The following is a 27788-nucleotide window of genomic DNA, read 5'->3' as shown; positions in this document are numbered from 1 at the left end:
CTTGATACAATGTATTGGTGGCATCGATAGTAATCCTTGGCGTATCGGGTGGGAGCGCTGGCCTGATCTCAGGGCTGTGCCTGTCTGTCTCCACAGCTTCTGAGTATAAATTGCCCTTCAGGCCCAAACCCAAGTCCTCCGGTCCAAGCTGACCTGTCATGTCACGGGTACCACTTTCACCAGGCCTTCTCTCCGTTCCGTACACAACTATCGTGCAATCTCCAGAGATGCAACGCGCTGGCTCGAGAGTAACGAGCGCTTGTTGAAATTGCAAGCAGCGCCGAGCGAAATGCGACGGTGCCCGCCCCACGGTTTGTTCATTCCGATTGAAAACGTGAGTTTGTCTGATCAATGCTCCAGTGCTCTCGCTGCGAGCAGCTGTCTGGCGAATGTGTATATGACGGTGTCGACCATCGCAAATCACGACATACGCACATTGAATTCGAGGCGCTACATAACAGGGTAGTATACCTGGAGGATCGACTTCGGCTACTTTCAGCGACGCAACCAAGAAAAAATGACACGAATAATATGCCCGACCCTGCGCCACAGACGTTGGCGACTGCCAATGATCATGATCGCTCTCTCATTTCAGACGCAGGGGGCGCATTAGCGGCCATGCCCTCCCAGCCTCAGAGAGAAGATGGTTTTCCCTGGGACAACCAGGACCGCGGGGCCGACTGGATAGTCGAGCTACCCCCTTTACCATGGGACAACGATAAGCGATCGCTCGTGTGGTCTCTATTTTCCCAGAAGGGCTCGGAACTCCAGTTCGACTCAGGCAGCGGGAGAACCGTTTATGTTGGCGCGGCGAGTAACCATCACTTGATGGCAGTAATTAGTCCTCCAGACCAGCGGGTACCGTCCGAAGTGCGGCCTCACAATGTCACTTTAGGAAGGCACGAGATTGTTCTGCTTTGCACCTTCCAGGAGAGAATCCATGGCACCTTCCCTATCATTTGTGACGAGGTCTCTGTTGAGCCACAACAATTGATGCAAGAAGTCGTCTCACACCCTCTGCTTTTATGGATCGTCCTCGCTACTGCTGCTATTGCCCTTGATGAAGATGTACTCATGCAATGGTGTGTGTAACTAGTATTTCTAGTATTAGTATTACCTATAGTAATAATCTACTTATGTTACTTTATTATAGTCTAGGCATTAATCCCTTTATTTAAAATAAAATTAACTATAATTAGGCTATACTATTTTTAAGAAGCATATTTTACTATCAAAAAAGGATAGGCTTTATAACAATCCTTTATATCCTATAAATAATATATTAATCTGCTAGTGCCTGGATCAAACACTAATAGGGAACTATCACTTAGGTGTCTGCTTTCCTTGGCTGCGGCAGGGGTTGGCTGGCTATAACTAGAGCCAAGAGCCCTTCTATCTCGCGAGACACTGCCGTGTACTCCCCACTGCTTTGTTGACCCGCTCGATCCAGCGCTTGTTGTCGACTTCTGGCATGTTCCAGCTGGCGCTTCAGCTTTAGCGCCTCCGCGGTAAAATTAATACATGGGATGCTAGGTGAGCATGCAGCCATTCTCCTTGGTCACCTTCTAGGAGCTAGGGTGCTGCCACAAAACTTAGTCTTACGCTGGCAAGGCATTGATCAGGGTTGATCAGGGCATGCCCGCGGATGGAGGACTGTTGGCACTCACTGGGAGGATTAAAGTTTGTATCCCGGAGAAGCTATACAGAAAAGGACTTCCAAACAAGGACTCGCCTGGCTAAGGGCATCTATAGTGTCCTGGGGTTATTCATGCTGTGAATCTTTTTCACCTCTCACCTCTAGTCTATTATCGCCATCTAACTGTAGATCTACTAGAAATATTTCCCTAAAGCCTAAAGATAAAGTACTTTTAATATAATTTTTTTATCCTTCTTGATAGCTATAATAATATATTATGAATTATTTAATTTACTAGATTAGTATAGGTTAACAAATATTTGGTGCATACAATAATAAAAGTGTACACTACCCAAGGGCGCCAATCAGCCTGATCAGCCCTATTCCAATGCTCCTTCTAGGATTTAATATACGAGTAGATCGATGGCTGTGCACACAGTACCCGACGCAAGAGACACACCAGAGAATGGGATCCCACGCTGCCCAAGTCATACACCTCCCTGAATGCCCCATTTCCACAGAGGCCGCGGGGCAAAGCCGGGACTACGTATCTCCTTCAACAACCCAACCCAGTCCTATGGTAGAGACACTAATTCTCCACCGCCACCCTCCTCTCCCTCTCCCTCTGCCTCTCCCTCTCAACCTTCTTGTCCCCCAGCGAAACCCCAATCTCTCGAATCACCAACCAGGCCGGGTACAGCGCGATGGCCCACAACCCGAAGTTCATGTAGATGCTGCCGACGGAGGCCATGATTGAGACGCTGCTTAGGCCGTACTGCACAATACATCTGTTAGAAAGGGTTGACCTGGGGAGAGGGGCGGAAGGGAAGGGGGCAGATATGAGGGATGGGTAGGTATGGGTGACGTACCGAAACAGCCTGCGACGCAGACTCCATGCCACGAAGGAGGGAGGCGAAGCGGACGACTTCCTCTTCGTCGCGGGCGAGGTTGCCGACGATAAAGTACCTGTTCGAACAGCCTGTCAGCATCTCTCGCTCCCACAACCGCAAATGAGGGGTGGAGGAGCATACAAGAACATATAGTTAAACTGAAACCCGACAACCCAGAACAAATACAGCGGAAACCCCATTCCGAACCCTGGGTCCTCCCAATCGAATGTTGGACTCGTCTCGCGAGAGTGGAAATCCGTAACGATGATCGTGCCCCATAGCCACCACGCGCCCTGCAGGGCGAGTATAACCGCGAAACCAGCGCGACTCCGCAACTTGAGCGCAATTTTGCTGTCGAGAAAGGCACCCAGCAGATTCCCCGCGATAATCGCCATGATTCCCGAAACGAATGAGCCCAGTGCTCGCGCACGCACACTAAACCACATCGAGTTGTACGTGAAGAAGACAGCCTCGGCAAAGGTCGCTTGCCAGATGAGTGGGGTGATGAGGAGGAAGTTCCTGCTAACCAGTAACCGCGCCATAGCCTTGATCTCGTACCACGTATCATGCACGATGGCCAGTTTCACGGGGACGCCGTCGGTGCGCTGGACCTTTGCCGGGGGACTAAGGAGCAACCCACAGAAGGGGCCGAGGGCCTGCAGCGCGATGAAGATGTAGTACACAACATAGCTGACGCTCCCCGCTGTAGACCGATTGATGTTCACGCCGAGATTAATCGCCCCGCCGACGATCTGCCCTCCGACGCGGAAACTCAACCAGAACCCGAGGAACTTGCCCTGGTTCTCCGGTTCCGGGTACGCGAGCGCAATCGCACTCTCCGCCATCCAGAAGATCCCCGCGGACAATCCACACAGGGCGGCCCCGAACAGCGTCAACCAGTTGGAGTCATACCGCACCTGCGTGTATATCCCCGCGGCGTACGGTGCGTACCCCATGGTCCCGATGATGAGGGTCCACTTGATCCCGATGAAGCGGACGACGACGCTGCCGAAGAAGCAGGACAGAACCATCAGGCAAAAGGTGAGTGCGTTCGCAGTGTTTACGACGTAGGGCTCTGCGGCACCGCCGCCGCCCAGACTGTTCATTGCGCCCCAGATCCCGGGCGCGAGGAAGTTGCACATTCCGAGGATTAGGGCGTTGTAGAAGGTTGAGCGGTACCATTTTACTGGGATGGTTAGTAGTGAAGTGGGAAATGGGAATTGTGGATGGTGCGGAAGGATGGAGCAAAGGGAGCTGTGTACCTGGGAATTTCTGGGGAGGGGAGTCGTTGCCGACTTCCTCGTCGGTACTCAGGCCTTTTTCAGCCATTGTGATGAACTTGTGTGGAAAGAGACAAGATACGATACTCGATCAACTGAACCGATCCCAAGCGTCGTCACGAAGGACCGACCACCTCTTGATATACTCCCATCCAAGACACCCAGCCGCATGTCACCAAGCTCCAGTGGATCCCTCCTCCCTTGCAGTTAACGGCACGATGTCTCGGTCAATCTCCATCAATGTCAGCAAACTCTCGCTAACAAAGCGCAGACCACAACTTGGCCCGGCCTCGAAAGCGCCATGAAGCGCCGTCAAGCCATCAGGATGATTTACCCACATCTCGGCGCGTTTGTTGCGCTGCGGGTGGTTGGCGGTGTTGTGGTTTCGGCTTACGATTACGTGCTCGCACGGCATTTGGCCACTTTTTCTGTGGGCGTTTTGGGGATTTACAAGGGGTGAAATGGCAAGTGAAAAATACGCGGTCACTAGACCGAGGTTCAGGGAGGATTCTAAAGATAAGGCACATTCTTTCGTTATCGTAGCTATCGTGTTCTTCGAAAATGGATATGATGATGTCAAACTCCCATACCTCCCACCTTCCCTTCCCTTCCCTATGCTAGCTATCCCCAACCCTAACCAAAAAACACAACCATGATTAACCACGACACCTTTCGCACCGCCACCACCGAAAAGAGAATCTACTCCGTATCCTCAGGATGAAAAACCAACGCGCGAACCTCAATGCTCTCCCTCGCCGGATACCCAACCTCAGTCTCGGGATTGACAAACGCCGAATGCGGCACGCGCCTGGCGCGCCCATCCGTCTTGGAATCAAAGCACTTGATCAACGTCACCAGATCCGGCGTCTGCCCATAGCGATAGTACCACTTAAACGCGGGGTTCGCGCGCACACCATACGTCTCGCCCTCGCGGTCGGGATAGACGAGTTTGATCCCGACGAGGTCGGAGTCCGGGACGGAGTGGGCGTCCGCGACGGCGAGCGGGTCCTTGTAGATGGGCTTGATGGGCCGCCAGACGTTGATGATTTGGTAGCGGCCCTTGAGCAGGGTTTCCGCTTCGGCGGGGAGGTGGTGCGAGACGCGGTTGCGGGAGGCTGTGTAGGATTGGTCTATGTGGACGCGCTGCACGGGGCCGCGGAGTTGCGAGGAGGGGGTGCGCGTGTCCAGGGGGGCGCGGCGGATTGTGTGGTCGAAGATGAAGATTTTGGAGGCGCCGGTCCTGGAAAGATAGCGGTCGTCAGCACACCTGAACATGACCGGTGCTAGCAGGTAAGGTAGAGTAGGGAAACATACGCATCCTTCAGAAGCTGCTCCGTCTCCGGATAATAAATTCTCTTGATTTGTTCATCATCGAGGAACTCCTTCTCCTTGCTCTCGTGGTAATAATATTGAAACCCATTGCCGTCGAGGGTATATTCGAGCTCATGGCCCGAGACATCATGGATCGTCACGGGGATCGTCTCGATGGGTTGCTTGCGGTATGCTTCGGCGTCGCCGACGATGTTGGGGGTTGGGGGCGAGCCGTCAGGGTGGTCGGCGAAGAAGTTCAATGTTGTTTGGACGTGGTGCGGTTTTTCTTTTTCTTTTTCGGTGGAGGAGGCGATGGAGGGTTGAGTAGAAAGGAGGGAGGAGGGGGTGGTGGATGGGGCGAGGGGAGTTTGGACTGTTGCTGAGGCCATAACTATAACTGCGTCTGAAGTATACACGGAGTATGCGGTGGATTTGTAGTCAAGTGGAGAGATAAGATAGCGACGTTGAGCCGAGAAACCGGGGTATATATGCACAGCCCAGAGAGGGGTTGCGCATTGCCAATTTGTCAGACCAGCACGCAATCGCGAGTGTGACGCCCTGCGGCCACTGCTGATAAATACAAATGCTGGCTATTGGATGGCAGGCAGATGGCATCATGATGTTGCACTGCTCAGCATCGAAGGATGGGTGGTTGAATTCAGGTTCTTGCACTGCATTGCATGGGCGTCTTGGTTCGGGGATTTCTAATCAGAGATGACGACCGAGGCTGAGGTGCGTTCACGCAGGAGCCAACTCCGGGGTAAGTGTCTCTCAGATAGTAAGGAAATCTAAAGACTTGGAGAAATAATAACTACATCAAGTTTCGTCCATCGACGTGAATGATCTAAAGGAGGATGCTGGTGTTAATCAAGGGGTTCTCAGCGAGATAAGGTCACTTGTTCCGTATGTCCATGAGCGGCCCAACACGCTTCCCGGCCAATATATACTGACGCAGACGCGTATCTGGAGAATAGACTGAAGACCGAGATTCAGTTTATGAGTATCATTAGCATCGTAAAGGACATAAAAGACTTGATCGAAATCTACTCTGGAGCGCGTGAAGCAAATATCTACGTATCATAAGCCCGAACCAACTTTGTCGCAGTCGTCCCATCATCAAGTACCCTCTCCTCCTCTTCGAGTCTATACCCTCCCCATTTTGGTAGGAGCACAGTCCAAACATACCAATAAAGCACCCCAAACACAATCCTACACAATCCAGTCAGTACACATCCCCTTCAACGCTCAGACTCGGACTCGGAGAGAAAACTTACACTGAACTCCCAACAATCGCATACGTCGCATAGAAAAACTCGACATCTCCCCTGAACCCGGGCGGCGGGACAAACGGCGCGATTACCAGCGCAACGCTCACCAAAATCCTCAACCAAACAGCCGGCAACCACGCCTTGAACGGGCGGAAAAGGTTCGGCTCGCGGTAGCGGAGGAGTAGTAGTCCGCCCGTTATGGCCAGCCCAAAGATCGTGCCGGGGTACCCCTCGACGTCGAGGATAAAGTTGTACACGTCGCCCTGGGGCGGGAGCGTTATTACGAGCAAGGAGGGGAAGTAGTGCACTATCAACCCCCAGAGCGGGGTTCCGAAGGGGCGTGAGGACGAGAGAACGTCGCCCCAGGGGAGGAAGCCTTGTCGGGCGATTTCTTGGTTGACGCGTGCCTGCTTCCTAATTACTATCTCTCGTTATTTCGGGAAGTATGGGGTGGAGCTTACCAACGCAAATGTAACAACCATAACATTCCCCGCCGCCGAAATAGCAATCGCAAGCGGGAAGAGGATCCCGCCGATACGGTCGCCAAAGAGCCGTTCAAAGAGGAGCGCCGCAACGAGCTCGCCGCTCTCCTTGATCTCGTCGAGCGGGACGACGAGGAAGTATGATGCGTTTGCGAGCAGGTACAGGACCCCCGACGTCAGCAGCGCGGCGGGACATACCGTTTTGATCGTGCGGATCGGGTCACGGACTTCGCTGAGGACGTTGTTGACGTTGTTTAATCCGGCATATGAGTATGTGACTTTGAAGAGGGATGTGGAGAGAAGGTTCCAGCTCCAGTTTGACCCCTCGAACAGCGTGTCCCATGCAAACGGGTGGTGCTGCTTTTGTCCCGCGCCGCTGGCGATGTCAGATGGGCGGAGCAGGATCACCCAGATCCCCGTTAATGAAATCGATCCGATGAGGAAGATCTTGAGCCACCCGAGGACGTTCTGGATCCAGATTCCCGTCTGCCGGAAGCAGCCGTGCACGATTGTGATGAGGGTTAGCAGGCCCGCTGCTACCAGTTTATTCTGGAGTTCGCTTGGCTCGACGCTGAAGGCGAAGAGCGTGTACTTGGCGAAGATGATGCAGTTGCTTGCAGTGAACCCCAGTAGCACAGCTTGTACGGCCACAAGAGTCGACGCGAGGAAGCGAGGGCGCGGGTATGTGTATTCAAGGTAGACTTTATCGCCTCCTGAGCGAGGGAGCATGCACCCGTACTCCATCGACACGACCATTCCGCACGCTGAGATGATCGTACCTGCGATCCATAGTACCAGCGAAAGTCCCACGCTTCCTGACGATTTCACGATCGATCCGGGCGTCGCGAAGATGCCACTGCCGATGACGCGCGACACGACGAGGATATACGCTGTCGTCCAGCTGAGGTATTTCCCAGGCGCGGGAGACGGGAGTTCATCGTCCCGTCGTGTCGAGGTTTCGTCGTACCGTGGGAACGAATACTGCTCCTGAAGCAGCGGCTGAGTCTCTCCTTCCATTGTTAGTTGTTGTGATGCTGGTAACCATCTCGTGGTTGTGGTCAGCTATCTGTCCGGCAGCGACTCGAGAAAACTGATTAGAAATGCGAATGCAGTGCTCATCAGCAGGCAGTGTTGTGGTGATAACATTTCGCACGTCATTTGGCTCACTCCTTGCACGGTGCTCAGCGTGTCAGGCCGCAGCATGTGTCACATTCCAGGCATCAGATGCGCGTTGCGCGATTGTGCTCCCACACCAGGGACGCGACCATCATCACTGGCAACGTACTCCAAGCAGGAGGCAGCATCTCTCCATAATCAAACCTCGAAGTCCCATCTGCCTCCGCTCAAAATGTCTTAGTAACCCCTTGGGTTATCATCGTAACTGTCAAGACCGATCGGGGTATCACGCCATCCAACCCCGCGATTAGCCATGGCAGACGTGATAGCACCCCAGGATTGCGCACCCCGTCAATTGCAAATTACAGACAAGATTTCAGGCCACTGCCTTGCTCAGTCGACTTTATCTTACGCTCTCGTGCGAGAGATACCCCCCGAGTCGCGCGAGATTGGAGATTGGCCTGGCGTTTGAGATGGAGACATGCACGCAACAATTTGCCCGCGAGTTTGGCTCCATCAGAAATCCACCGAGGGTCGAAGGATCGTTGACGCCAATGTCCAAGGCTGATTCATGACTAATGTACCGACTGTAAATACTTTCATCTCTTGTCCATTCTCACATGCAGACACACACATCCTAGAGATTCAGCAGTGAAGATGACTACAATCACAACTCTCACAACGACAACGACGCTGGACGAGAAGCGCCCGGCTATCTACCACGAAGAGCTCCTCATCGAGCAGCGAGAAAATACCCGGGTTGCATCCCGAACAGTTCAAACGGTCAACACGCCAAGTCCGACGCAACGAGCGTTACTCCTACACGCCGCCCAGCAGCCCTACGCCCTGGTGACCGATCATGCCATACCGACCCTGCTTCACAAGGATGAAATCCTGATCAAGGTATGTAGATACCCCAGCCCGAGCTCGGACCAGCATCCAAAAATCCATCTTATCTGATCTAACACCCTCTGCAGGTAACCGCGATCGGCCTGAACCCGATAGACTGGAAGGGCCCGTACGTGACTCACACCCTGTTGCTTTACCCCGGCAGCAATTACTAACTGTAGTAGAGCATTCAACTTCGGCATCCCCAGCTTGCCATGGGTAAACGGGCGCGACCTCGCCGGGGTAATCGTGCAAGCCCCCGAAACCACAGGGGGGTCAGGTTCAACCTCGCGCCTCCGAAAAGGCGACCTCGTCCTGGTCCCCTCGACAGACTACCGGGACATCCGGAAAGCCGCGTTCCAAGAGTACGCCGTCGCGACGCACTTCAATGCTGCGAAGATCCCCGCGAGTAGTTGCGCGCATGCGGCTGCGTCTGTGGGGGTTGCGTTTGTTGCGGCGATCTTAGCGCTGGGTGTTTCGTTTGGGGTGGATTTTCGGGACATACAGCAATGTCCCGGGCCGAATCTGGTCGAGGTGCTGGGGAAGGTTGAGCCGGGGACGATACCGGCTGATGTGCGTGACGAGTGCTTTGCGTCGAGGGAGGAGATTGAGAGGCCCAAGGCTGGAGACTGGATTGCTATTTGGGGTGGTACGTCCCTCTCGCCATTTCCCTCTCGCCATTCCTCCCTCCCCCGGAACTCGCAGAAACTAACCAACCCCAACAGCATCAACAACAACCGGCCTCCTAACCCTACAAGTCGCGCGCCTCGCCGGGCTAAAAACCATCTGCGTTGCCGACATAGCCCGGCACGGGGCGAAACTGCACGCTGCCGGCGCCGACATCCTCATCGACCGGCACGACACGTCGCGGGCGCTGGAAATCATCCGCGGCGTCACTGGCAACAACCTCCGGTACGCAATCGACATCGTCGGCCGCGAGACGTCGACGCTCTTGCAATCCGCGCTGAACCCGGAGATTCGCCCGGACGGGTCGCATGCGCATCTCCTGGGTCTGACGGGGTTACCGAAGGCGGAGGAGCGCGATGAGAGGGTTGTGTATCATACAGTTCCGATTAAGCTGTTTCATTCGTCGCCTGAGGTGGGCGAGGCGATGGTGCTTTGGTTGGAGGCGTTGTTGGAGAGTGGGACGCTGGAACTGCCGGAGATTGTTAGGGCTGAGGGGGGATTGGAGGGGGTTAATGGGGCGTTGGAGGTGCTGAGACGGGGGGAGGCGAGTGGGAAGAGGATTGTGCTTTCTTTGGAGTAGATGTTGGATGTGGTTTTTTGAAGAATCTGCTTTGATTGCTTATGATAATGATATGATATAGATGTGGCGTTGGGGTTGAGTATAGAAAATGAGTTACTACGTTAACGGTTTCTATCTAGTAACCCCGATTAGAATGCCTCGACCCAGCTTCGAGACGACATCAGTTTCCAAAGTAAGAGAATTTCATCCGCTGAAAGATGCAGCCTTGCCAGGAAGAGCACAAACCTAAGCCTGCCTCTCGTCTGCCCATGTCCTTGTCAAGCTCCAACGCCTTTGGGAGGTCCCTGATTTGATTATCAATCAGATATGCGAGATTCAGCATATCAAGCCCTAGTTCAAGATTATTACTACTTGTCTGCGGGCCAAGCACGTCAATTCGGCAACCCGGTCAGGAGATGATGCAACACCCTGCCTCCAATGTCGCCATCGAGGATTGGATACCCCTCCACCCTACGACTTTTCGTCGGGCCCAACTCCAACAAGGAGGGGTAGCTTGGCTCCTCGCCCTGCTTAGTAACAATGTAATCCGTTGAGGGCAGAGCCAGAGATATTCTGACACCTCCCCAAGCTCTTGTCGGAACAATCGGCATCCCCCTGCACGATCTACAGGCGATCATTGGCCCGGGCGCGCACGTCACAGCATGGTGCCATTTGGAGACGATATTGGGTTCCAGAGAGGTAACCAAGGTTTCGTTCGGAGCACCAAATATACTTCCCAATCGCATCTGAATGGACTTGGGACCTTCTGGAATCCTTCCTAAGAGAATAAGCATTACGCTGGCTTAAATTACACTATAAGAGTGTGTACTAAAGAGTGAAGCATCATGCTCTCTCGAGAGGGGACTCCATGTACCATGTAGAAGCTAATATTTTCTTTGTATAGCTTTGAGTGAATGCGATCTAGGCCAATAGACTGATCTAAGAAGATAACCAACCCAGCTAAACATCCGCCCACGTCTCCAGATACGTCCTCAAATCAATCTGATCGGGCCTCTTGAGATGCGGCGTGAGATCAATCGTCTCGCCCTCAGCTCCACCAGTACCCTCTTTCTCCTGCGCCCGAATCTCCCTCGCCGTCCACCCATTCCCAATAAACCCAAACCGATTCCCACTCGGATTCGTATACTCATACTCCCAATCCTCCCAGCGCGGATCCCGTCGTAGATAATTCAACGCAGCCGCCGACGCCGGGAAAAGCCCATGGATCCGCGCACCCGGTCTGCCACCGTTGTACCAAGAGCTACAGTGCTCCGTCCAGACGGTCCGCGGGAAGAACGCGTCGGAGTACTCGAGGAAATCGTCCGTTGCCGCCTTGCTCGGGACGAGGGATTTTATCCCGTGGCTGCGTAGCTTGCGCAGGATCTTGGCGATGTATGTAATCTGGTTCTCGATGCTGTTTGGAACGCTCCCGCTGTGGCCTGTTGCGTTTGGCCCGCCGATCCAGAGGAGGTTTGGGAATCCCGGTGTCGCGACGCCGAGGTAGTTATAAGGGAACCCGAAGTGCCCGTCGTGTCTCCAGGCGCTTTGAAGATTCAAGTCGCCGGATATAATTGGGAAGGGAGGCGCGTGGTCGACGTTTGCGCCTGTGGAGCAGATGACTATATCAACCTCCCTTTCTACCCCGTCCTTCGTGACGATACTCTTTTCCGTAAACCGCTCAATATGCGTCTGGATATACTCGACATTCTCCTGACACAGCGCCTCAAGGTACCCCGGCCCCGGCGTCGGCCGTCGACAATTCGGAGGAAAATCTGGGATGATCTTCTCCGCGAGCTCTGGCTTCCCCGTAACGCGTCGCAGCATAAGCTCGCTCCATTTCTCGCGGAGCCCTGTGTTCTCTTCACTCCCGCGGAAGATTGCGCCGAAGCGCGAAAAGTATCCGCTTTCGATCTTCTTCCGGTACGCGAGGTATGTGTCTGCGTCGTTGAAGGACTCGATTGTTTCCCGTGGGATGAGGTTTGGTTCGAGGCGGCGGACGCCGACGGTCCCGAACGAGTCGGCGATCCAGGTGCGGTTTCGCGCGTAGTGGTCGACGTGCGCGGCGATGGGCTGGATAGAGGGGAGAACTTGTAAGCCCGAGGCTCCATTCCCAATAAGCGCGACGCGCTTGTCCTTTAGATCCACGGAGTGATCCCAATTCGACGAGTGGAACAGCGGACCCTTGAAGTCGTGTATCCCCGGATAATCAGGCAGCTTCCACGCGTTAAAGTGCCCAATCGCATTCAGCACCACATCCAGCTCCTCCTCGTAGATCTTGTCTGCCTTCAAATCGCGGACAGTAACCTTCCACTTCCCCTTCTCGCTTACCCACTCCGCGCGCTCAACCTTGTGCTGTGCGCGGATATACTTGTACACGTCGTACTTGCGCGCAATCCCCTGCCAGTAGTCGCGGATCTCGGCGCCCTGCGCAAACTCCTCGGTCCATCGAGTGTTCGGCTCGAAGTTGGACTGGTACACGTGGGCGGGGATGTCGCAGCGCACGCCCGGGTATGTGTTTTCGAACCACGTTCCGCCCTGTACTGGTCAGTCTTCCATTCTCCCATCCATCTCGGAAACAGTGCGGAGTTGGGAGTGAGCAGGGGAGCGACGTACCACATCCGCATTCTTATCATAGATACGCAAATCCAGTCCAGGAAGCTTCGCGGGCAACAAAACACCCGCTGTGATGCCCGACAACCCGGCGCCGATGACGCCGACTTTTATCGGGCGCACTTGGTCAATTGGGTGTTCCTCGAGTTGAAAGGCCGGTCGTTGCTTCACTTCTCCTGTTGCCGTCGGCGGTGCTGACGGTACTGATTCTGGTGATGTTTCTTGTGCTTGTGCTGGCGGCACCGGTACCTCCGCCGTATGTCCATGACCAATTCCAGTTCCATGTCCATTGAGGATAGGAATCTCTGACACGATCGGTGCTTTGACTGCTGCTGCTGCCATCGTGTCTAGCAGTAGTACTCGGGCTATCACTCTTTGTTGTTGCGATCTGCGAGCTGTGCTCCTTCCCCTTGGAGCTCGGCCCGTAGTCCCCTTTTATCAGCAACAGGTAATGGACCAATGCGGGGAATCCCATGATGTGATTTGTGTGTCTGCTTTGTCTTTCACAGAGATAGTTGATTCGTCCAAGTGTTGGAGTAAAGTTGACTCAAGACAAGTCCAGACAAGACACCTTGTTTCGCGTGCGTGGTCGCGAGGGTGAGGAATGTGTCTGGGAGCACGACATTGTGGGCCGCGATGGTGCACGTTTTGCACCCCCCCGGGAAATACACGATTCCGCAGCGCGTATTTTTCAATTTAGTTTCTTATCTTTATCAGCGATTGCGATCGCAGGCTTATCTTGGAGATTTACGCTTTGCCATCTTGCGCGTATGTTTCGTCATTTATCCTACTCCAACCTACTTGCTGAGGAATTGGCTGTACATCGATGTAAGGTAGAGTCATGGAGGTGCCCGTGTCCCAAGTGTCAAGCGCAAGTATTCTACTGTTCTGCAGGCCCATTAGAAAGAGACTGCACAAGCATTTGAAGAGACTAAAGACCAAAGAGTCAGGTAGGCGATTAACGTTCCATTCTCGTCGATCTCAACAGGGCATCTCTATAATTCTGCGTAGGTCGGGGCTATATATATTTCACACCAGTGGCAAATGCGCAACATCTCCAAAACCAGAAAACAAGCATCGACGCCGCGGAAAAAAAGCAAGCATGGTCGATTCCCCATGATTTTCCATCCTTATTAAAATACCACTTCAGGGCTCCAATGAGCCCCGTGCCTGGAATCCGCCCGACGGCTTTCTTTTTCTTTTCTCGGCAGCAATAGATACCGCACTCGATGCCGATGCTGGATGCCCTCGCGGCCGCCGAATAAATTCGACACGCGGAACAAAAACATTCGGGGTGCCGATTCAAGGTTGGCCTACTACCTTAGCCTCTATAGTATTTATTCCCCACACAGCAATAACAGTGATATAAACATAGCATGCGATCATCGCCCGCGTACAAGTCAACTGCGACACTATCCGGTTCTCACAATCACTCTAGCTCGACAGGGCATTCCGCCGCAGATTCGAGTATGTTCATAATTTAGAGTATAGCTATCTGCACGGTCGATCAGACAAATCATCGAGGGCTTTGCCTGAGTATACCCAGACGCTATAGAATTGAGCTGGTGGAAACATGAGTGATGGCGAGCATACTATAGGCAAAGTATCCATACTCCGGTTCAGTTCCTGATTAATGGACACTTTCTGCGCATGTCCAGCCCTCTCGGCGCTACTATCTGGACATTTACCCTCTACCAAGGATGTTCGGGTGTTTTCAGAGGGGGTTGAGGAACGTGCTGATATGCTGGATATCGATTGATTAAGGGAACGAGATATCACCGACAGGATCCATGCATAAAAGTAGTAGGCGTGGGAAAGGCTCGCCTAGCCTCTCTTAGGGCAACGATTCTCGGATCGCCCACCGGTGAAGATGTTGTTGGAAGCCCCGCTTATGACTTCCACGGCAGGTTCTAGCACACATGTCTTCTTTCATGCCATCTAGCTATATCTAGCGATTCCCTAACTAGATAGCTTCATCCCTCTTACACACGTCTGAATGCACCCATCTTCTTTGGTCATGGCTGAGTTCTCTCCTGGAGCCGTAGGGCGCTCTGTCAGACGTTGGTAGAGTAGGATACGCGAAACGCTGTGTATGTTCAACCTTGCGCATTTCCACATGCACAACAAGGATGGAAATATTGGCAAGAGGGGTAAAACATACTAATCCCATGCCCTGCACAACCGTCGCCTTTATCGGCCGTCCGTTCCGGGTCGAAAGAGTAGACGAGGCGAGTCGAACTGACTAAGATCTATGAGCCTAACTCGAGAACCCTACGGCATGAAATTGAAACGTTACCAAGACGACGCGCCCCATCGGGAGCCTTGGATGTATGTTACACATTAATGGTTATATATACATGTGAGTCCGTAGATTATATAGGCAGAGCAAAGCACATGCCGAGCCATGTTACATAGGTTATATAGTACATCTATGTTCAGCGTATCGAATCCTTTGAGTTTGGATGTGTAGTATCCCGGGCGAGCCGATGACGGAACACGAAGGGAATGAACCCTTTTGAAATAATCTCGGCGACCAGCGGGTCAAGGAGTCTGGCGCGCGGTGGCACACAGAGTGTGAGAAGTGATGTGGTACGAGTATCGCCTTGTAAACGCCGCAGCATAGCGTTGGGCTGACGGGGACCCAGCGGCCGCCAAGTCTTTCTTGGAATATTGGGAGCCCACTAGATGGTCATGGTAACCGCCTCCCCTACCTCACTCCCATGCTACTTTGAATGCCTTGTTGGTGGTATCCACCACTATTAATCTTAAGGAGGGTGATCTCCACACCCATCTACTAGATTCTCTTTTTCCAGCTGATTGGGGAGCCTAGGTAGAGTAACTTCTAAAATTAATTAAATTTACCACTACGGGGCTTAATCTATTAAGCTTATATCCTTCCCGCGCACCTTTATTTCCACCATTACTAGACTACGCACATTATCTCGCGATCACCTGATCACCCGATCTAGGACACATTGTCTCGAGGTCAGAGACGTAGAAATAACATTGGAACTGGCACGCGCTTCCTGTTGGCAGAAGCGCTATATCTTGCCTAGGCGAGGGGTTAGGGTATGAACTTACCATAGCCATCATTATACTATAATTACAGTGACTACTAGTATACTAGCAAGAAGACATGGATGGAAAGGAAGGGCTTCATAAACTAAATCCCAAGTACTAGAGAATCCTAACTAATTGTTTTTGTTCATCCTGTAAAACAGGATCGCTATTTAATTACCTAAAGCCAAGCTAGCCTTAAGTTAGCAACTTATTCTAAATATCCGCCGCCTCCTGCCCTTTAAACTCGTTCGCAATAGCAGCTGCCTCCCAGCAGCAATAACCTCATCCAGCGCGTTGCACGGACTGCGCAGTCAGTTGCAGATCAGCGCCGTGACCGGGTTGATGCTTGGTAATAACCCAAAGGGGAAGTCATCCTGGTTTGTTGTTGTAAATAAAGAACCAGTACGACCATCCAACTCATACAGTCAGACGATCGTGGGATCACCGCATCAGCCATATGACCCCCCCCCACACCCCCCCCCGGGATGCTGGGATTGGTGACCTCGCACTCATTGCCCGACGTCACGGTACTGGTGATATGTAGCGTCAGGCGCAGTTACACCGGAAACACATGTTACTTTGGTGAGAGGTGTAGGAGACGTTCCGGACTATGAATGCATTGGGAATGTACTGCAATGTGCGCTGGAACCTTGAAGAAACCCCGATTATATCAGTTTGGAATGGTGTACTGAATCCCTAGCAGACTTTGCTAGAGGGCTTCAAAGACCTGTTCCCTTGCTGCAAGCTGCACCGCTATATCAAGGATGAACGGTGAGGAGGATAGACATTGGGGAGAATCACTGTTTGGAAGTATTTGCTTAGGTTCCGAGTGTCGAATCATATCAGATTTTCTCTGTGGACCGATAGAATGTAATATAATAGATATTGGACGTGTCATTAGATTCTCATCCCATTGAAAAGCCCAAGAACCTGAATAACTATTCCCAGGTGGGGGGAGTGAGAAAGTGTGGGGGCATTAACTTCCCTCCACTACATACCATCCATCGCCTATCGAACGGACAGAAGTATACATATTAGATCTATCAGACTTTTGGACCAACGTATTGACTTGCACCAACCCTTTGCATGCGTTCGGCCCGACATGGTGCCGCTTTTTACTGATAGAGTGGCTCTGGGTTGTGGAGTGACGCTCAGTGCGTGGACGGAACGGAGTGTCTGTTAGCAAGCAATCTCAGAGTCATCCAGAAGGAATAATGCACTGGCAACAAAAGATGATTTCTAGCTCTAGACGGCAATAGATACAAAATCGGTCAGGGAATTTTTTGTCCAGGCCGACATGTTCATATCAACATATGGAATGTGTGGAGAGATAGACACCATTACTAGAACAGGCAAGTGTCGTCTCGGCTGAGTCCTGCGCCCTGAGCCCTGAGACACCCAGTGGGGTGGGGACTGAAGAACTTACTATATTAGGAGAGTGGGCCCATATCTCTGGAGGGTCCATTGGCTGAAAAACTCAACTAATACAAGATAGGCTAATCTAGGCTGCACTTCTACTGGAGCAACAAGCCAATAGCATCCGGGAACGCTGCGAGTTCAAGATTGACTACCAATCTGGACCTCACATTAAAGCCACCAGTCAGCCAGCCCCTCCAGTTGTATGCTTTGGTTGGATACGACGCATTTCCGCTGTTTCGGCCGGAGTTCCCCTTCTGCATAGCTGCCCGATAGCTGGTGGATACTTGTAAGTTGCGCTGGAGTAGATGATGGCCTCGCGATGGATTCTCCGTTGGCCTCAGCTACGCTTCGTGTGGAAAAATCCACAAACCAGCTGAACAGACAGTCACTCGCGGAATTAGAGCTACAAAGGGGCACCCATGGCTGCTCCAGTAATTAGATGTTCTCTCCAATCTATCTCTATCCAGGCCTCAAAACCGCCGCCATGTATTTCAGTCTCACTTCCAAGAACGTCCGCATCTATACTGACCCCTCCACGCGAGACACCTTCCTCTCCGCTATCTGCAAAGACACGGATGGCATTTACAGGGAAGAGAGTACTATTCGTCTTGACGACAAATTAACCTATTCTGAAGAAAAGGGCCGCTTTGTGATACTGGGAATCCCAGGCTTGGTTCTGGATAAGTTGTGCGACCAGTTCAAGCCAGGATCGCTACAGCTTAAAGGAAAGTCCCTTTTAGTTGGCACAGCGATTGATAGCCTGGGCGGAAAGGAGTCAGCCATCTGTCTTGATTTCATTTTCGACAACACCGACGCATATTTGAAATTCGAGGCCCCGTAGGTTACCCAGGCGGACCCCTGCTATCCCTCCTTGCGTTTGTCACATCATGGTCACTAATAGTGCGAACAGTTCCAATGACGTTCGCAAGAGAATGGTGAAGTTCAGTTGCGACCCCGATAGTCCAGTCCTTAAGGGCTTGGTCTTGGGATGGGACGGCCTCCTCCATTATCAGGAGCTGCCTCTGGGTGACCACTACGAAAACGATGATGGACATCTCAAGCCTAAGAGAGACGGTACTTTTTATATGACATGCGATCAATGGAAAGTGACAAGTGAGCTCTTTTTTTCTACTCACCTCCTGCAAGAGGATGGATATTATAGGTGGGATACCTATCCTCTCTACCAGGATATTATTGTGGATGACAATGGAAACCTGACGATTAACGATCCGTAAGTTCGATTGGTTGATTTATTTCTGGTTTTCCCTATACCAATTAACATGTACCTCTGTTCTCATACAGGGTTGAGTACCCCTTCCTTGACCTGCGAGGCGAACTTGCGCGTTTTTTGGAAAAAATTCCAGTTGTTGGGTATGAGATTGCTCTAATTGATTGGATTAAGGGTGACCCGGTGCGTATGACTTGTCCAATCGTTCCTCCTTTCTCCTCCTACCCCTTATATTCTTGCGACCCAATTTCGAAATGGTTGCTGATAAAAACTTTTTCCAGGACGAGGCCAAGCGCGCTGCGGCGGAATGCACCTATTCAACTATCGTCCTAGGCGCTTCAATTGCAGGTGCGACTCTAGGCGGACCGATAGGGGCTGCACTTGGGTCTTCCATCGCTGCCTTGGCTGCTCCATACGTGAAAAGCGCCATAGCAGAGACCATCAGCGACCCCAGAATGCGGAAGCAATTGACGGGGGTTAGTGTCTACAATCTGCTGATGGGGGAGGTTTTCGCCATTGCTGGCATTGGCATTGGGCAAATTGGGTCTGAACTTTCCAGTTTCTTGGTGGAGGACCTCACGGATGCCGGGATCGAAGATGTGTATGCTCAGATGATAGGCTGGACGACAAAGCAGGGGGTGAACAAACTTGACAAGGATGACTTGAGGAAGATCGTGGACGTTATCGTTGATGCTGTTACAAACGGGAAAGATAAGGATTGGATCGTAGCCCAGCTTGGGGGATGGCCCGACGAGGGATATGATCCAAACAACCCTTTTGAGAGTGACGGAGAGGGTGATGGTGGCAGTGTAGGGATTCCCCCTTTCGGTAGCGAGTCTGATGGCCCGGGCCGGCATATTCCAGGCGGCCGCATCTGAGATGGTTGCCTTACTCTATAGCGTTCAATCTTTGAAGCGCTAGCCGTGTCTCTTGTGTGTGGTAGTCGAAAGTCTCTCACTTTTATCGTACATTGTGCGATGCTAGGAATTACTATGACGTCGATGAGGACGGGCCTCTTGACCTGGACCAGTCGGTCTCGTTGTTTCGCCAAATGTTAGAGATTTGCTTTCGTCACCTCGCGCGGGCACATTGATTGAGCCGTTGATTTACGAGCATCAGGAGCCATCGCTGTCCCCGGGCCTTTTCCAGATTTAACAGAAACCCTACCCAATTGAATACAGTAGATCTGAAAGGAAAGCTTGAAAAGGTTGGAGAAACCTGAGCTGAGAATTGGCTGTAATTCCCGTACCAGGTACATTTTAGGCTTACAAACTGCCTGATCGCAGCCTCCTGTACACTTTTACCCAGGCCGTGGCAACTCTCACAACATTTGCCACCATCCCGTACGCTCAGCCAGCCGCAGGAAAGATAACTTTTGTCAGCTGGGCCTGGCATTGACCATGAGGGGTCTCAGGAGGCTTGTTCATATCCCTGCCGCTAACCACGACTGTTCAGCGATGTGCAGTTGGAGCCCTGCTCACCGGTCTTACTATTGGTGGATTTCTATGTAGTTATTGATTGGGGATGTATGCAAGTAAATGGGCTGGCTGAAAACACACGCCAAGTTGAGCTGGGGTGGGTGGACACTTGGCACATCGCCATTGTCTAACTGGACAAATTTATACCCCGCCTTTGTGTGCTGCATGTACTAATTTCCCCTCCTATCTTAGTGGCGCAGTGTATCCGGATTGAGCTGGTAAGACTAGCGTGTCTCTTGCAGCTGGCCAGATCCTGCCAAAATCGCCAGGTGAAAGGCACTGACCGGCAGTAGTAAACAGCATCAGCATCATACGAGCGAGCTCCCTTGCTCGTTGTGTCCTCAATCTCATTTATGGAATTCTTAAAACCAGCAAAGGGCCTACTATATTATTAAAATAGGTGCCACGGATGTTGCAGTATAAAAATAATCGTAAGTGTTCAGCCAGCCATAATAAAAAGACCTTATGTATGTGAGTCGGCGTTTTTTGATGTCCAGGCAGCCACAGTTGGGTTGTAAACAGCTACTACGAAAATTCCCCACTTTGTAAATGCAAGTACTACAACAGAGAACAGAATAACCATTCTGGGCTAGAACGACGACAAAAGTCTACTTATGCCGGACGCGGGGCGGATGCAGTTTCCAATTACTCCTGGTCAGGGCATTGGTAGGCAAGCAGTTTCAACTAAAAGTCCGACCACCGCTAGTTGTTCCTTTCATCCAGGGCTAGCCATACGATATCAACCCCTGCTCATCCCCTTCAGCTCGCCACATATTAATCACTGGAGGAAGTACCGAATGCATGTGTATTCAGATGGGGAAGTACTGGGTCAACATTGGGTATCATTGCCGATTGAGCTCCTCAGTTCAGGGCAGGCTCATGCTAGCTGAGACCAACTATAAAGTTGCGGATTTTCGCACATGCAACCAAGCTATTGTTTCCAGTCCAGATCTATTCCGCAGGCTTCCGCGTCATAGTCTCATCGCTCAACAAACACTTGGCTATCCTCTCCCCTTACAGTCCGTTACGCGTGCTTCTTCCCACCCTGCGACAATCTCAAGATGGTCTATTACAACTACCTCTGGGTGAAGCAAACCGGCCAGTCAGCAGACCAATGGCATTACATTGTCGTCTCCGCCGATAGAAACACAGCAGACACTTTTTTCCGCATACTGGACACAAACAGAAGTTTCACTATCCCCCGCCTTAACACATCGGAAAGCATCAAGGATCTAACCCGAGTGTCTCCGCAACTGTGGACGTATGATTGCGTGGACGCCTCGATGCCAGCACGCCTGAACTTCGTCGTCTCCGGCAATGCCCCCGAGGTCGCCGACAAAATCCCGGCGTTTGCCGACGTGATGGGTAAGATAAAAATCGTCCACATGGGCCCGATTAATACACTCCGTGGTGACGCGTCCGGATGGACCATCCCTACCCCCAAAATGGACTTCCCATTGGATGGCGAAGACTGGCTGTCAGGCTACAGCTTTTATGTGCGACGACGTGGCTTCCCAAATGTGTATTGGTACAACGACGGCGGTCTCATCACCCTTTCGCAGCACAAGCGATCGCGGTTCATCGTCACGGTTCAAAACAGCAGGCTCCGCCCGTCCGCGAAGATCCCGATAATAGCCAAAGACAAGCTGAAGATCCAGTGGGTTGGTGGGGATTCCACAAGGAGGCCCCTCGACATCATCGGCGGGTTTCTGGCTGTCAGTACGGGCGAAACCAAGCTTTTCGACTTCAGTGATTTGTCGCAGAGGTTCTCCATCCTGTGGGCAGAGGATGGTTCCTCGGAGCCCAACAATCCATACAAGGATGTTAAGATCACATGGTCATCTGAATCCGGGAGCAACAACGACAGCTTCGAGCTCTGCGAGGGTATGCCTGTCGGGGAATTGGGAGGTCTGGGCGATAATGATGAGTATTAGACTCATCCAGTCGGATGCACTTAGCCTAGCTGCTACCAGATATGTATCATCAATATCTGATGATGCACTCAGGTCGAAGTTAATTGTCTTTTTATCATTGTCACTTATGGTTGAGCTATATTCAACTTAGTCAAAGCTTACATATTTATACTAACTAAATAGTTATAATACCTACTTAATAAGCTACGTAATATATAACCCTATATTAAAGCTACTAGGCTTTATAAAGTAAAGACGAGTAATTAGTTCTATTATAATTACACCTATATAATCTAAACCCATATGCTCTGTTGGATATACATAGTGTCCGCAGTGATACTAGCTGCGGTTCACACTCTTGGCCAGGTATCCTCTCCCTAGATTTACGCTTAGCAGCTAACGTATTAGCATGAAGTAGCAGCAAGAGGGATTAAAGTTCACTGCTTACCTTGCCACCACGCCAGCGGTCATTGTTTTTGCGAAGTCTGCACTTCCTGTCGAATTCCCCCTCATGGTGTATCGCTCGGCTGAGTCTTCCACAGGTTTAACCACATGGTGTTCCGTAGCCGCCTATAACATACCGGCAAATCTTGAATACCCATCATCACACCCACCACCGCCTAAGTATTGGCACTATGAATTTCCTGCAACCGAATAAACTCGCCCTGCTCACGATTCGCCGACTGAAACATCCCCGAGGTGACCTCACCGGGCGCGGGAATGAACTCGTTCGGCCCGGGGTTGCTACTCCCGTCGCTCGCGGCCGGCGAGCGCGACAACGAGCTGTATTTGGAGCACCTCGAGTGCAGGCGGCGGTAGCTGTAGTTGAAGAAGGCGCGGATGCCGGGCATACAGACGGAGATGATGGAGAGGTAGACTTCGAGGACGGACCAGGTGCCTAGCCAGATGAAGGTTTCTGGATCGATGTTAGTCGGGGTGCGAGAATAGATGGGTAGTTAGGAAGTGAGTGGAGCGGAATGTACTTGTGGCACTACCCCCCATTTCCTGGTCGAGGGACATGGTAAAGCGGTAGATGGTGAGGGCCGTGACGCTGCCAGCGATTAGATTAGCCTTTGCTGTATGGGATCAAACTCGGGGGGACGAACACAATCCCAGCCGTGAACATGGAGCAGACACGAATCTTCTTGCCCAAGGGGAGGTTCATTTTGGCGAGGGACGACACCGGGAGGCCAATGACCACGACGTCGAGGGCGATGTTTATAATGGAATGCGCCCACACGATGTGGACATGCGACAGGCACTTTCCCTGGTGTTCGCCATCCCACATGTGCCAGAAATGACTGATCGGTTTGCAGGAAAAGATTATAGCCAAAACTGTCCGGACTCCCCAGCAGAAAGCGACAGCGAGGACGAAGTAGGTGGCGCGGCGAAAGGTCTGGTCAGGGAACAGGCGGAGGAAGAGAAGGAGCATGGAAATCTTGGAGAGGGCTATCGATGAAATATAAAGGACTTCGATGCAAAAGTATAGCTGTTTTGTTAGCCGGCCAGCGCAAGGCGACGAAAGCATGGACCTACCAGGAGGATCTTGGTGATGTTGTCGAACGGGACGAACCAAATATCTTTGCCTAGCCCAAGGGGGCCGACTACTGAATCAGCATGGGGACAAAACTCGGGTGTTCTTGTAGACGTACGGAGGAGACCAACGACCGACATGGCGAGCGCGGCGACCTGGTTCTGTTAGCGGACGCCCGTTTCGCCCGCGCATGCACTCACTAGCGAAAGAACAATAACAGCATCGTCAAGTCCCAGGCGGGATCCCAGGAGCCGACCGGCGATTCGGAGAGCGACGGCGATGGTCGAGAAAATAGCACCGGCAATCGTCACCGCGGGAAAGACCGAGTTATCGTCCATGACAGGGTAGTCGCACGTCTCGTAAAGAAGGCGCGTCGATCCTGGTCTGTTAGCTCGGGCTGCCACGGGGATACAAGAGCCTCACGTAGATTATCCTTGACGCTGCAGTTCTGTAATACACAGGTCTGGACCTCCGTGGTGAGCTGCACATTGGTGCAGATGCAGTCAAGGTCACTGAGCGAACACGAAGAGGACCCAATGGCCTGATTCAGGCAGAGCAGCTGCGCGAGTCAGTACCCCTGCAATGTACGTATATTGAGCGGACCTCGAATGAGCGCACCGTACATGATGGCAGCCCATCCATTGCTGTCAGTTGCTAGACAATGGAGCAGGGACAGCACGGACATGAGGGAATCTCCCCGGTTTATGAGACTGTGCGACGATCAGAAAATTAAACTCATCCCATTGAGTTCCAGGTTTTGTCCGTGCATCTGACAGTCCCGATTTTCCTCATTGTCTACCAGCCAAGTTCCAGCGGATGAATAGCGTGGGCGCTCGGACGCATCCTCAAAATGAGCTCTCCCGGGGAGCCCTGCGACGAGTTTTGAGGCGGAGATAAAACGCTCGCCAATGATAGATCAACTCCTGCACGAGGTATTCGGTACGAAATCCAGCCCCGGCTTCTGGGAGTCTCGCCTCGAACTTGCAGTTGCCTCGCGATCATCGCCGATAACCAATTGCCGCAGCGTGTGATGAATCATCGACCCCCCGAAAAAGGGGACCCTAGCTCGTGTCGCTGACTTGGGGCTGCATTTGAGTACCGGAGTCTCCAGATCTCAATCTGGCCCAACCCGGCTTTCACACCCGTTATGCGCCACCAAAAGTGGGTGCCCTCCATCTCCTGGACGCTCGGGCCCGAATGGCCATCACATTCCACGTTGATCCAGGGTACCTATCGAGATGACCAGCCCAGAGATGATTAGACAGATAAAGCGTCAGGGATGGCTCGTCCCTCTTGGCAACCTCTGTCAGGTTCGGTGGCTGTCGAGAACAAAGACTCGGATGTGATCGCCGCTGTGGGGTGCACATCCCACGGGCCACTCTGGAACGGCGCCAGGGGAGATTGTTGGCCCTAAATGGGTTGAAAGAACCAGACAAGCCGTCTGAAAGTCAAAGGGATCCAAAAGTACACTCGAGCCACAAGATGCATGATGGAAGTGAGAGGTTCGCTGTTGAGGGGTTCAAGGCAAGTCCAGGTTCAAACCGAGCTGAGGCTGTCGCCAGAGGCTGGACCGCATGTCACGTGCTCGCAAACGTGGGGAACGGTCAGACAATCTACATTGACATCCATTGCCACCCACTGCAGAGGTCCTCCGACGTAGCTAGGCATCCTTTTGAACGTGTAACCTACCACGGTAAGGTCCTGGAACTGCCGCTTTTACAAAAGCTTTATTATACTAAGGATGGTGAACCAATGGGCATAAATATTATGTACCTATTGGATACGATGACCTTCAACAAGGACAAGTGACTCATGATCTATTCGAGACTGCGAGACACCCTATACAACTCGACGGGGAACTGAAAGTGACAGTTCTTGTGAGTGATAGTAGTTCGTTGCCTTTGCAGACGCCAGAGTGCGCTTTAGTGGTTGTCTGGAGGGAAACGAGAAGCGACTATGTACATCAACTAGCGAACTTTAATCCAGTCATGGATGGGTAGCCTTGTTGACCAAACGATAGCATTTACTGTTGATAAAAACCCCATCTACGTTTGCACGTGTCATATCATAACTTGGTGCATCATCGCCTCCCTCGCAGACATGCACCGGATTACCGCCAAATGACCGAGCCCAGACTTCGAAGGCACCTTGATAGCCTCCGCTATCATATCTCGTCTAGTCCATTACAGACAAATGATTCATTCAACACAATTGACGTGAAGCGTCGACACCCCCAACCGGTTGGGAGTCTTTGATTGATTGTCTCCTGAAAATCCCTCAGGAATAGTGACTGCGTCAGCTATGACCGCCCTTGATACCTCTATAAACCGATCCGAGATCTTGTCCCAACTCTTCCTCGCAATCAATCCAGTCCCGGACACTGCTCACTCGTCTCGGAGACAATCTCATCATACGGCGCCGGATCCGTCCAGATCAGATCGAACCTGGCCAACACATTAGCTTCCGGCCTTCTGCATATTATCCTCATAAACCTAATAGTGCAGGCTCACCTATCCCCCGGATACTCCGGCGCATCGTCCGCCCCAAGTTCCTCAATGATATCCGTCAACGCATCATGCTCCCAGCAAATGAGGATATTCCCATCACCATCGTAATCTTCAATTGCATCTTTCACGCACTCGGGGTCGTCGCGGTCACACGAGATATCGACTTCGAGGCCAAGGTCGTTTGCGAGGGGGAGGACAGTCTGGTAGGGGCGGATGCGCTTGCCGTCTACACAGCATCAGACAGTCAGTAATATTCGAAGAAAGAAAAAGACGTGTCGTCGTAGAAAAGGGTCGTAAGATGCGAAGAGGCGACGCACTATCCTTCGGTGTCATCGCCATGATATACCCAATATTATACCCTGAATTCGCACCAAAGACCTGGCGGAGACACTGCGCGCGCTGCTCGCCCTGTGCGCTGAGTCCCGTCCCGTCATTGTCGGGCTTCTCGCCGTGGCGGATTAGATATACCGTTGGTTTAGCGCAGGCGAGTGTGCTGAGCGCTAGGAGCCCGATGCGGAGGAGGGTTGAGTACATCTCGTTTGATGGGAAAATGTCTGATGGAGTGGTTGGGTGGCTTCTATTGCTTGTACGCATCAAGCTCATCCAAGCACTTATATGCGTTTTTGGAGATACTCGGAACCCCCACTGGGCGCGTCGTGAGAATTGATGCGCTGTGATCCTGCTTGTATAGCGCTGTCAATGTACTAGAGCGTGATTGGTCAATTGGGGCACGTGGTGGAATGAATCGTCGAGTTACTCCAGGATCCCTCGGATGATTGCAACGTTTCTCCACTGGGCTGCATGATCTCGGGACGATCGGTTTCGGCGAGGGAACCGTGGGTGCTTGTTTGGATGGGAGCTGTTAAATCTGTGCAGTCGGGCGTCAAGTGTTGGGGACCTTGTGGGATATCAGTTAGATTGGATTGAAACTGGTTGGGAGGATGGAATGGAGTGGCCTGAAGAGCTACAGCTTGAACCCACTATGTCTATTAATCTGGAGGAATCTGTTCCGGAACCACTTTCAACTGTCTGCACGGTGACATGTGAAGGTAATCGTTGTAAACAAACTACCAACACACGAGGAACGGTATTGTCGTAAACAAAAGTCCAACGCCTGCTGCACCGTCGCTATACAAAGATCTCCCAATACGTCAAGGCCCATTGCCTAGACAAAGCCATAGGGTATATAGTACGCGCGCCCATAAGCAGTATCAAACCAACAAACGCCGAACATGAAATCAATAACCTCATGATATACAACCGCGTAGTCTAAGAAGCAACAGTGGAGGGCCAATGGCAAAACCACTGGAATATAATAGCCCAAAGGGCGAGCACAATAAGGACTGGAACCGAGGCATTCTGGAGATCAAGCCTCTGGTCCCAGTAAGTAAGCCAGAGACTGAAGAAGATTATCGGTGCCAAGAGCGAAACAATCAGGTACGCAACCACCCCGAGGAAGCTTGGGGATTCGAACATACTTAACGCCCAAGCGTCGCCGCGGCGGTTGTGGAACAGGTCCCAAATGCCCAATCTTTTCGGGATGAGCTGCAGCGATTGGTCGGTACGTTGGCTTTTCGGTGATCCATTGCTGTACAGCCCCGATGGTGCATCGCAGGTGTGGAGCAGTCCAGCGAACAAACAGCACTTAGTTTTGCAGGCGTAATATACTCTGCGAAACTCGTTTACCCCGATCGGGGGCATCTCCTGGGTAGGAGAAAAGACGTAATCCTGATCGTGTGGTGGGGGTGGAAGGTAGTTGTCTGCCGAGTTTTCATTGCCCTTTGAGCGTGAGGCGATTAGGCTGTCTCTTATCCTCGTGAACTGAAGGTGGTTAGTATAGTGAACCTCCATAAGAGTTAAGGAAATTGTACAGAGGGCGAAACCGCAGGACGTACCTTATCAAAGTTGCAATGATCATACCT

The 27788-nt window shown here is 52.0% G+C and overlaps 9 protein-coding genes across 9 annotated transcripts; 4 read left to right on the top strand and 5 right to left on the bottom strand.

The window, feature by feature from the left end:
- Window positions 1–531: 531 nt before the first annotated feature.
- On the top strand, window positions 532–1092 carry BJX68DRAFT_270158 (uncharacterized protein; the record flags this gene model as incomplete). The annotated part of the gene is made up of 1 exon (XM_071046547.1): window positions 532–1092. One exon carries the CDS (start codon window positions 532–534, stop codon window positions 1090–1092), a length of 561 nt encoding a protein of 186 aa, XP_070895604.1.
- Window positions 1093–2225: 1133 nt separating this feature from the next.
- Window positions 2226–3855, bottom strand: BJX68DRAFT_257458 (DUF895 domain membrane protein; the record flags this gene model as incomplete). Its single annotated transcript, XM_071043347.1, has 4 exons — window positions 2226–2411; window positions 2506–2602; window positions 2722–3712; window positions 3789–3855. The coding sequence occupies 4 exons, from the start codon at window positions 3853–3855 to the stop codon at window positions 2226–2228; spliced, it is 1341 nt and encodes a 446-aa protein (XP_070895603.1).
- Window positions 3856–4505: 650 nt separating this feature from the next.
- On the bottom strand, window positions 4506–8298 carry BJX68DRAFT_257457 (amino acid permease-domain-containing protein; the record flags this gene model as incomplete). Its single annotated transcript, XM_071043346.1, has 7 exons — window positions 4506–5046; window positions 5121–5409; window position 6165; window positions 6242–6326; window positions 6392–6792; window positions 6847–7877; window positions 8289–8298. The coding sequence occupies 7 exons, from the start codon at window positions 8296–8298 to the stop codon at window positions 4506–4508; spliced, it is 2358 nt and encodes a 785-aa protein (XP_070895602.1).
- Window positions 8299–8556: 258 nt separating this feature from the next.
- Window positions 8557–10138, top strand: BJX68DRAFT_278041 (zinc-binding alcohol dehydrogenase family protein; the record flags this gene model as incomplete). The annotated part of the gene is made up of 4 exons (XM_071048452.1): window positions 8557–8886; window positions 8961–9001; window positions 9057–9520; window positions 9597–10138. The coding sequence occupies exons 1-4, from the start codon at window positions 8641–8643 to the stop codon at window positions 10136–10138; spliced, it is 1293 nt and encodes a 430-aa protein (XP_070895601.1). The 5' UTR covers window positions 8557–8640.
- A 908-nt stretch (window positions 10139–11046) lies between these two features.
- BJX68DRAFT_278038 (flavin-containing monooxygenase) lies at window positions 11047–13208 on the bottom strand. Its single transcript, XM_071048451.1, has 2 exons — window positions 12731–13208; window positions 11047–12652 (listed from the first exon to the last, which is right to left on the bottom strand). Exons 1-2 carry the CDS (start codon window positions 13067–13069, stop codon window positions 11078–11080), a joined length of 1914 nt encoding a protein of 637 aa, XP_070895600.1. The 5' UTR covers window positions 13070–13208; the 3' UTR covers window positions 11047–11077.
- Window positions 13209–17561: 4353 nt separating this feature from the next.
- Window positions 17562–19627, top strand: BJX68DRAFT_243964 (uncharacterized protein). Its single transcript, XM_071041230.1, has 4 exons — window positions 17562–18043; window positions 18117–18437; window positions 18509–18617; window positions 18716–19627. The coding sequence occupies exons 1-4, from the start codon at window positions 17646–17648 to the stop codon at window positions 19310–19312; spliced, it is 1425 nt and encodes a 474-aa protein (XP_070895599.1). The 5' UTR covers window positions 17562–17645; the 3' UTR covers window positions 19313–19627.
- A 1113-nt stretch (window positions 19628–20740) lies between these two features.
- Window positions 20741–22037, top strand: BJX68DRAFT_243962 (uncharacterized protein). Its single transcript, XM_071041229.1, has one exon. The coding sequence runs from the start codon at window positions 20974–20976 to the stop codon at window positions 21844–21846; it is 873 nt and encodes a 290-aa protein (XP_070895598.1). The 5' UTR covers window positions 20741–20973; the 3' UTR covers window positions 21847–22037.
- Window positions 22038–22445: 408 nt separating this feature from the next.
- Window positions 22446–24001, bottom strand: BJX68DRAFT_257454 (uncharacterized protein; the record flags this gene model as incomplete). Its single annotated transcript, XM_071043345.1, has 8 exons — window positions 22446–22741; window positions 22809–22876; window positions 22932–23314; window positions 23362–23429; window positions 23478–23520; window positions 23560–23738; window positions 23783–23918; window positions 23978–24001. 8 exons carry the CDS (start codon window positions 23999–24001, stop codon window positions 22446–22448), a joined length of 1197 nt encoding a protein of 398 aa, XP_070895597.1.
- Window positions 24002–25721: 1720 nt separating this feature from the next.
- On the bottom strand, window positions 25722–26400 carry BJX68DRAFT_270149 (putative phosphoglycerate mutase family protein; the record flags this gene model as incomplete). The annotated part of the gene is made up of 3 exons (XM_071046546.1): window positions 25722–25803; window positions 25870–26092; window positions 26184–26400. 3 exons carry the CDS (start codon window positions 26398–26400, stop codon window positions 25722–25724), a joined length of 522 nt encoding a protein of 173 aa, XP_070895596.1.
- Window positions 26401–27788: the final 1388 nt, after the last annotated feature.

The sequence above is a fragment of the Aspergillus pseudodeflectus genome (genome assembly GCF_044049435.1).
Source record: "Aspergillus pseudodeflectus strain CBS 756.74 chromosome Unknown BJX68scaffold_46, whole genome shotgun sequence".
NCBI classification, from domain to species: domain Eukaryota; kingdom Fungi; phylum Ascomycota; class Eurotiomycetes; order Eurotiales; family Aspergillaceae; genus Aspergillus; species Aspergillus pseudodeflectus.
Note: the sequence above shows the minus strand (reverse complement) of the source record. Positions and strands in the feature narration are given on the sequence as shown.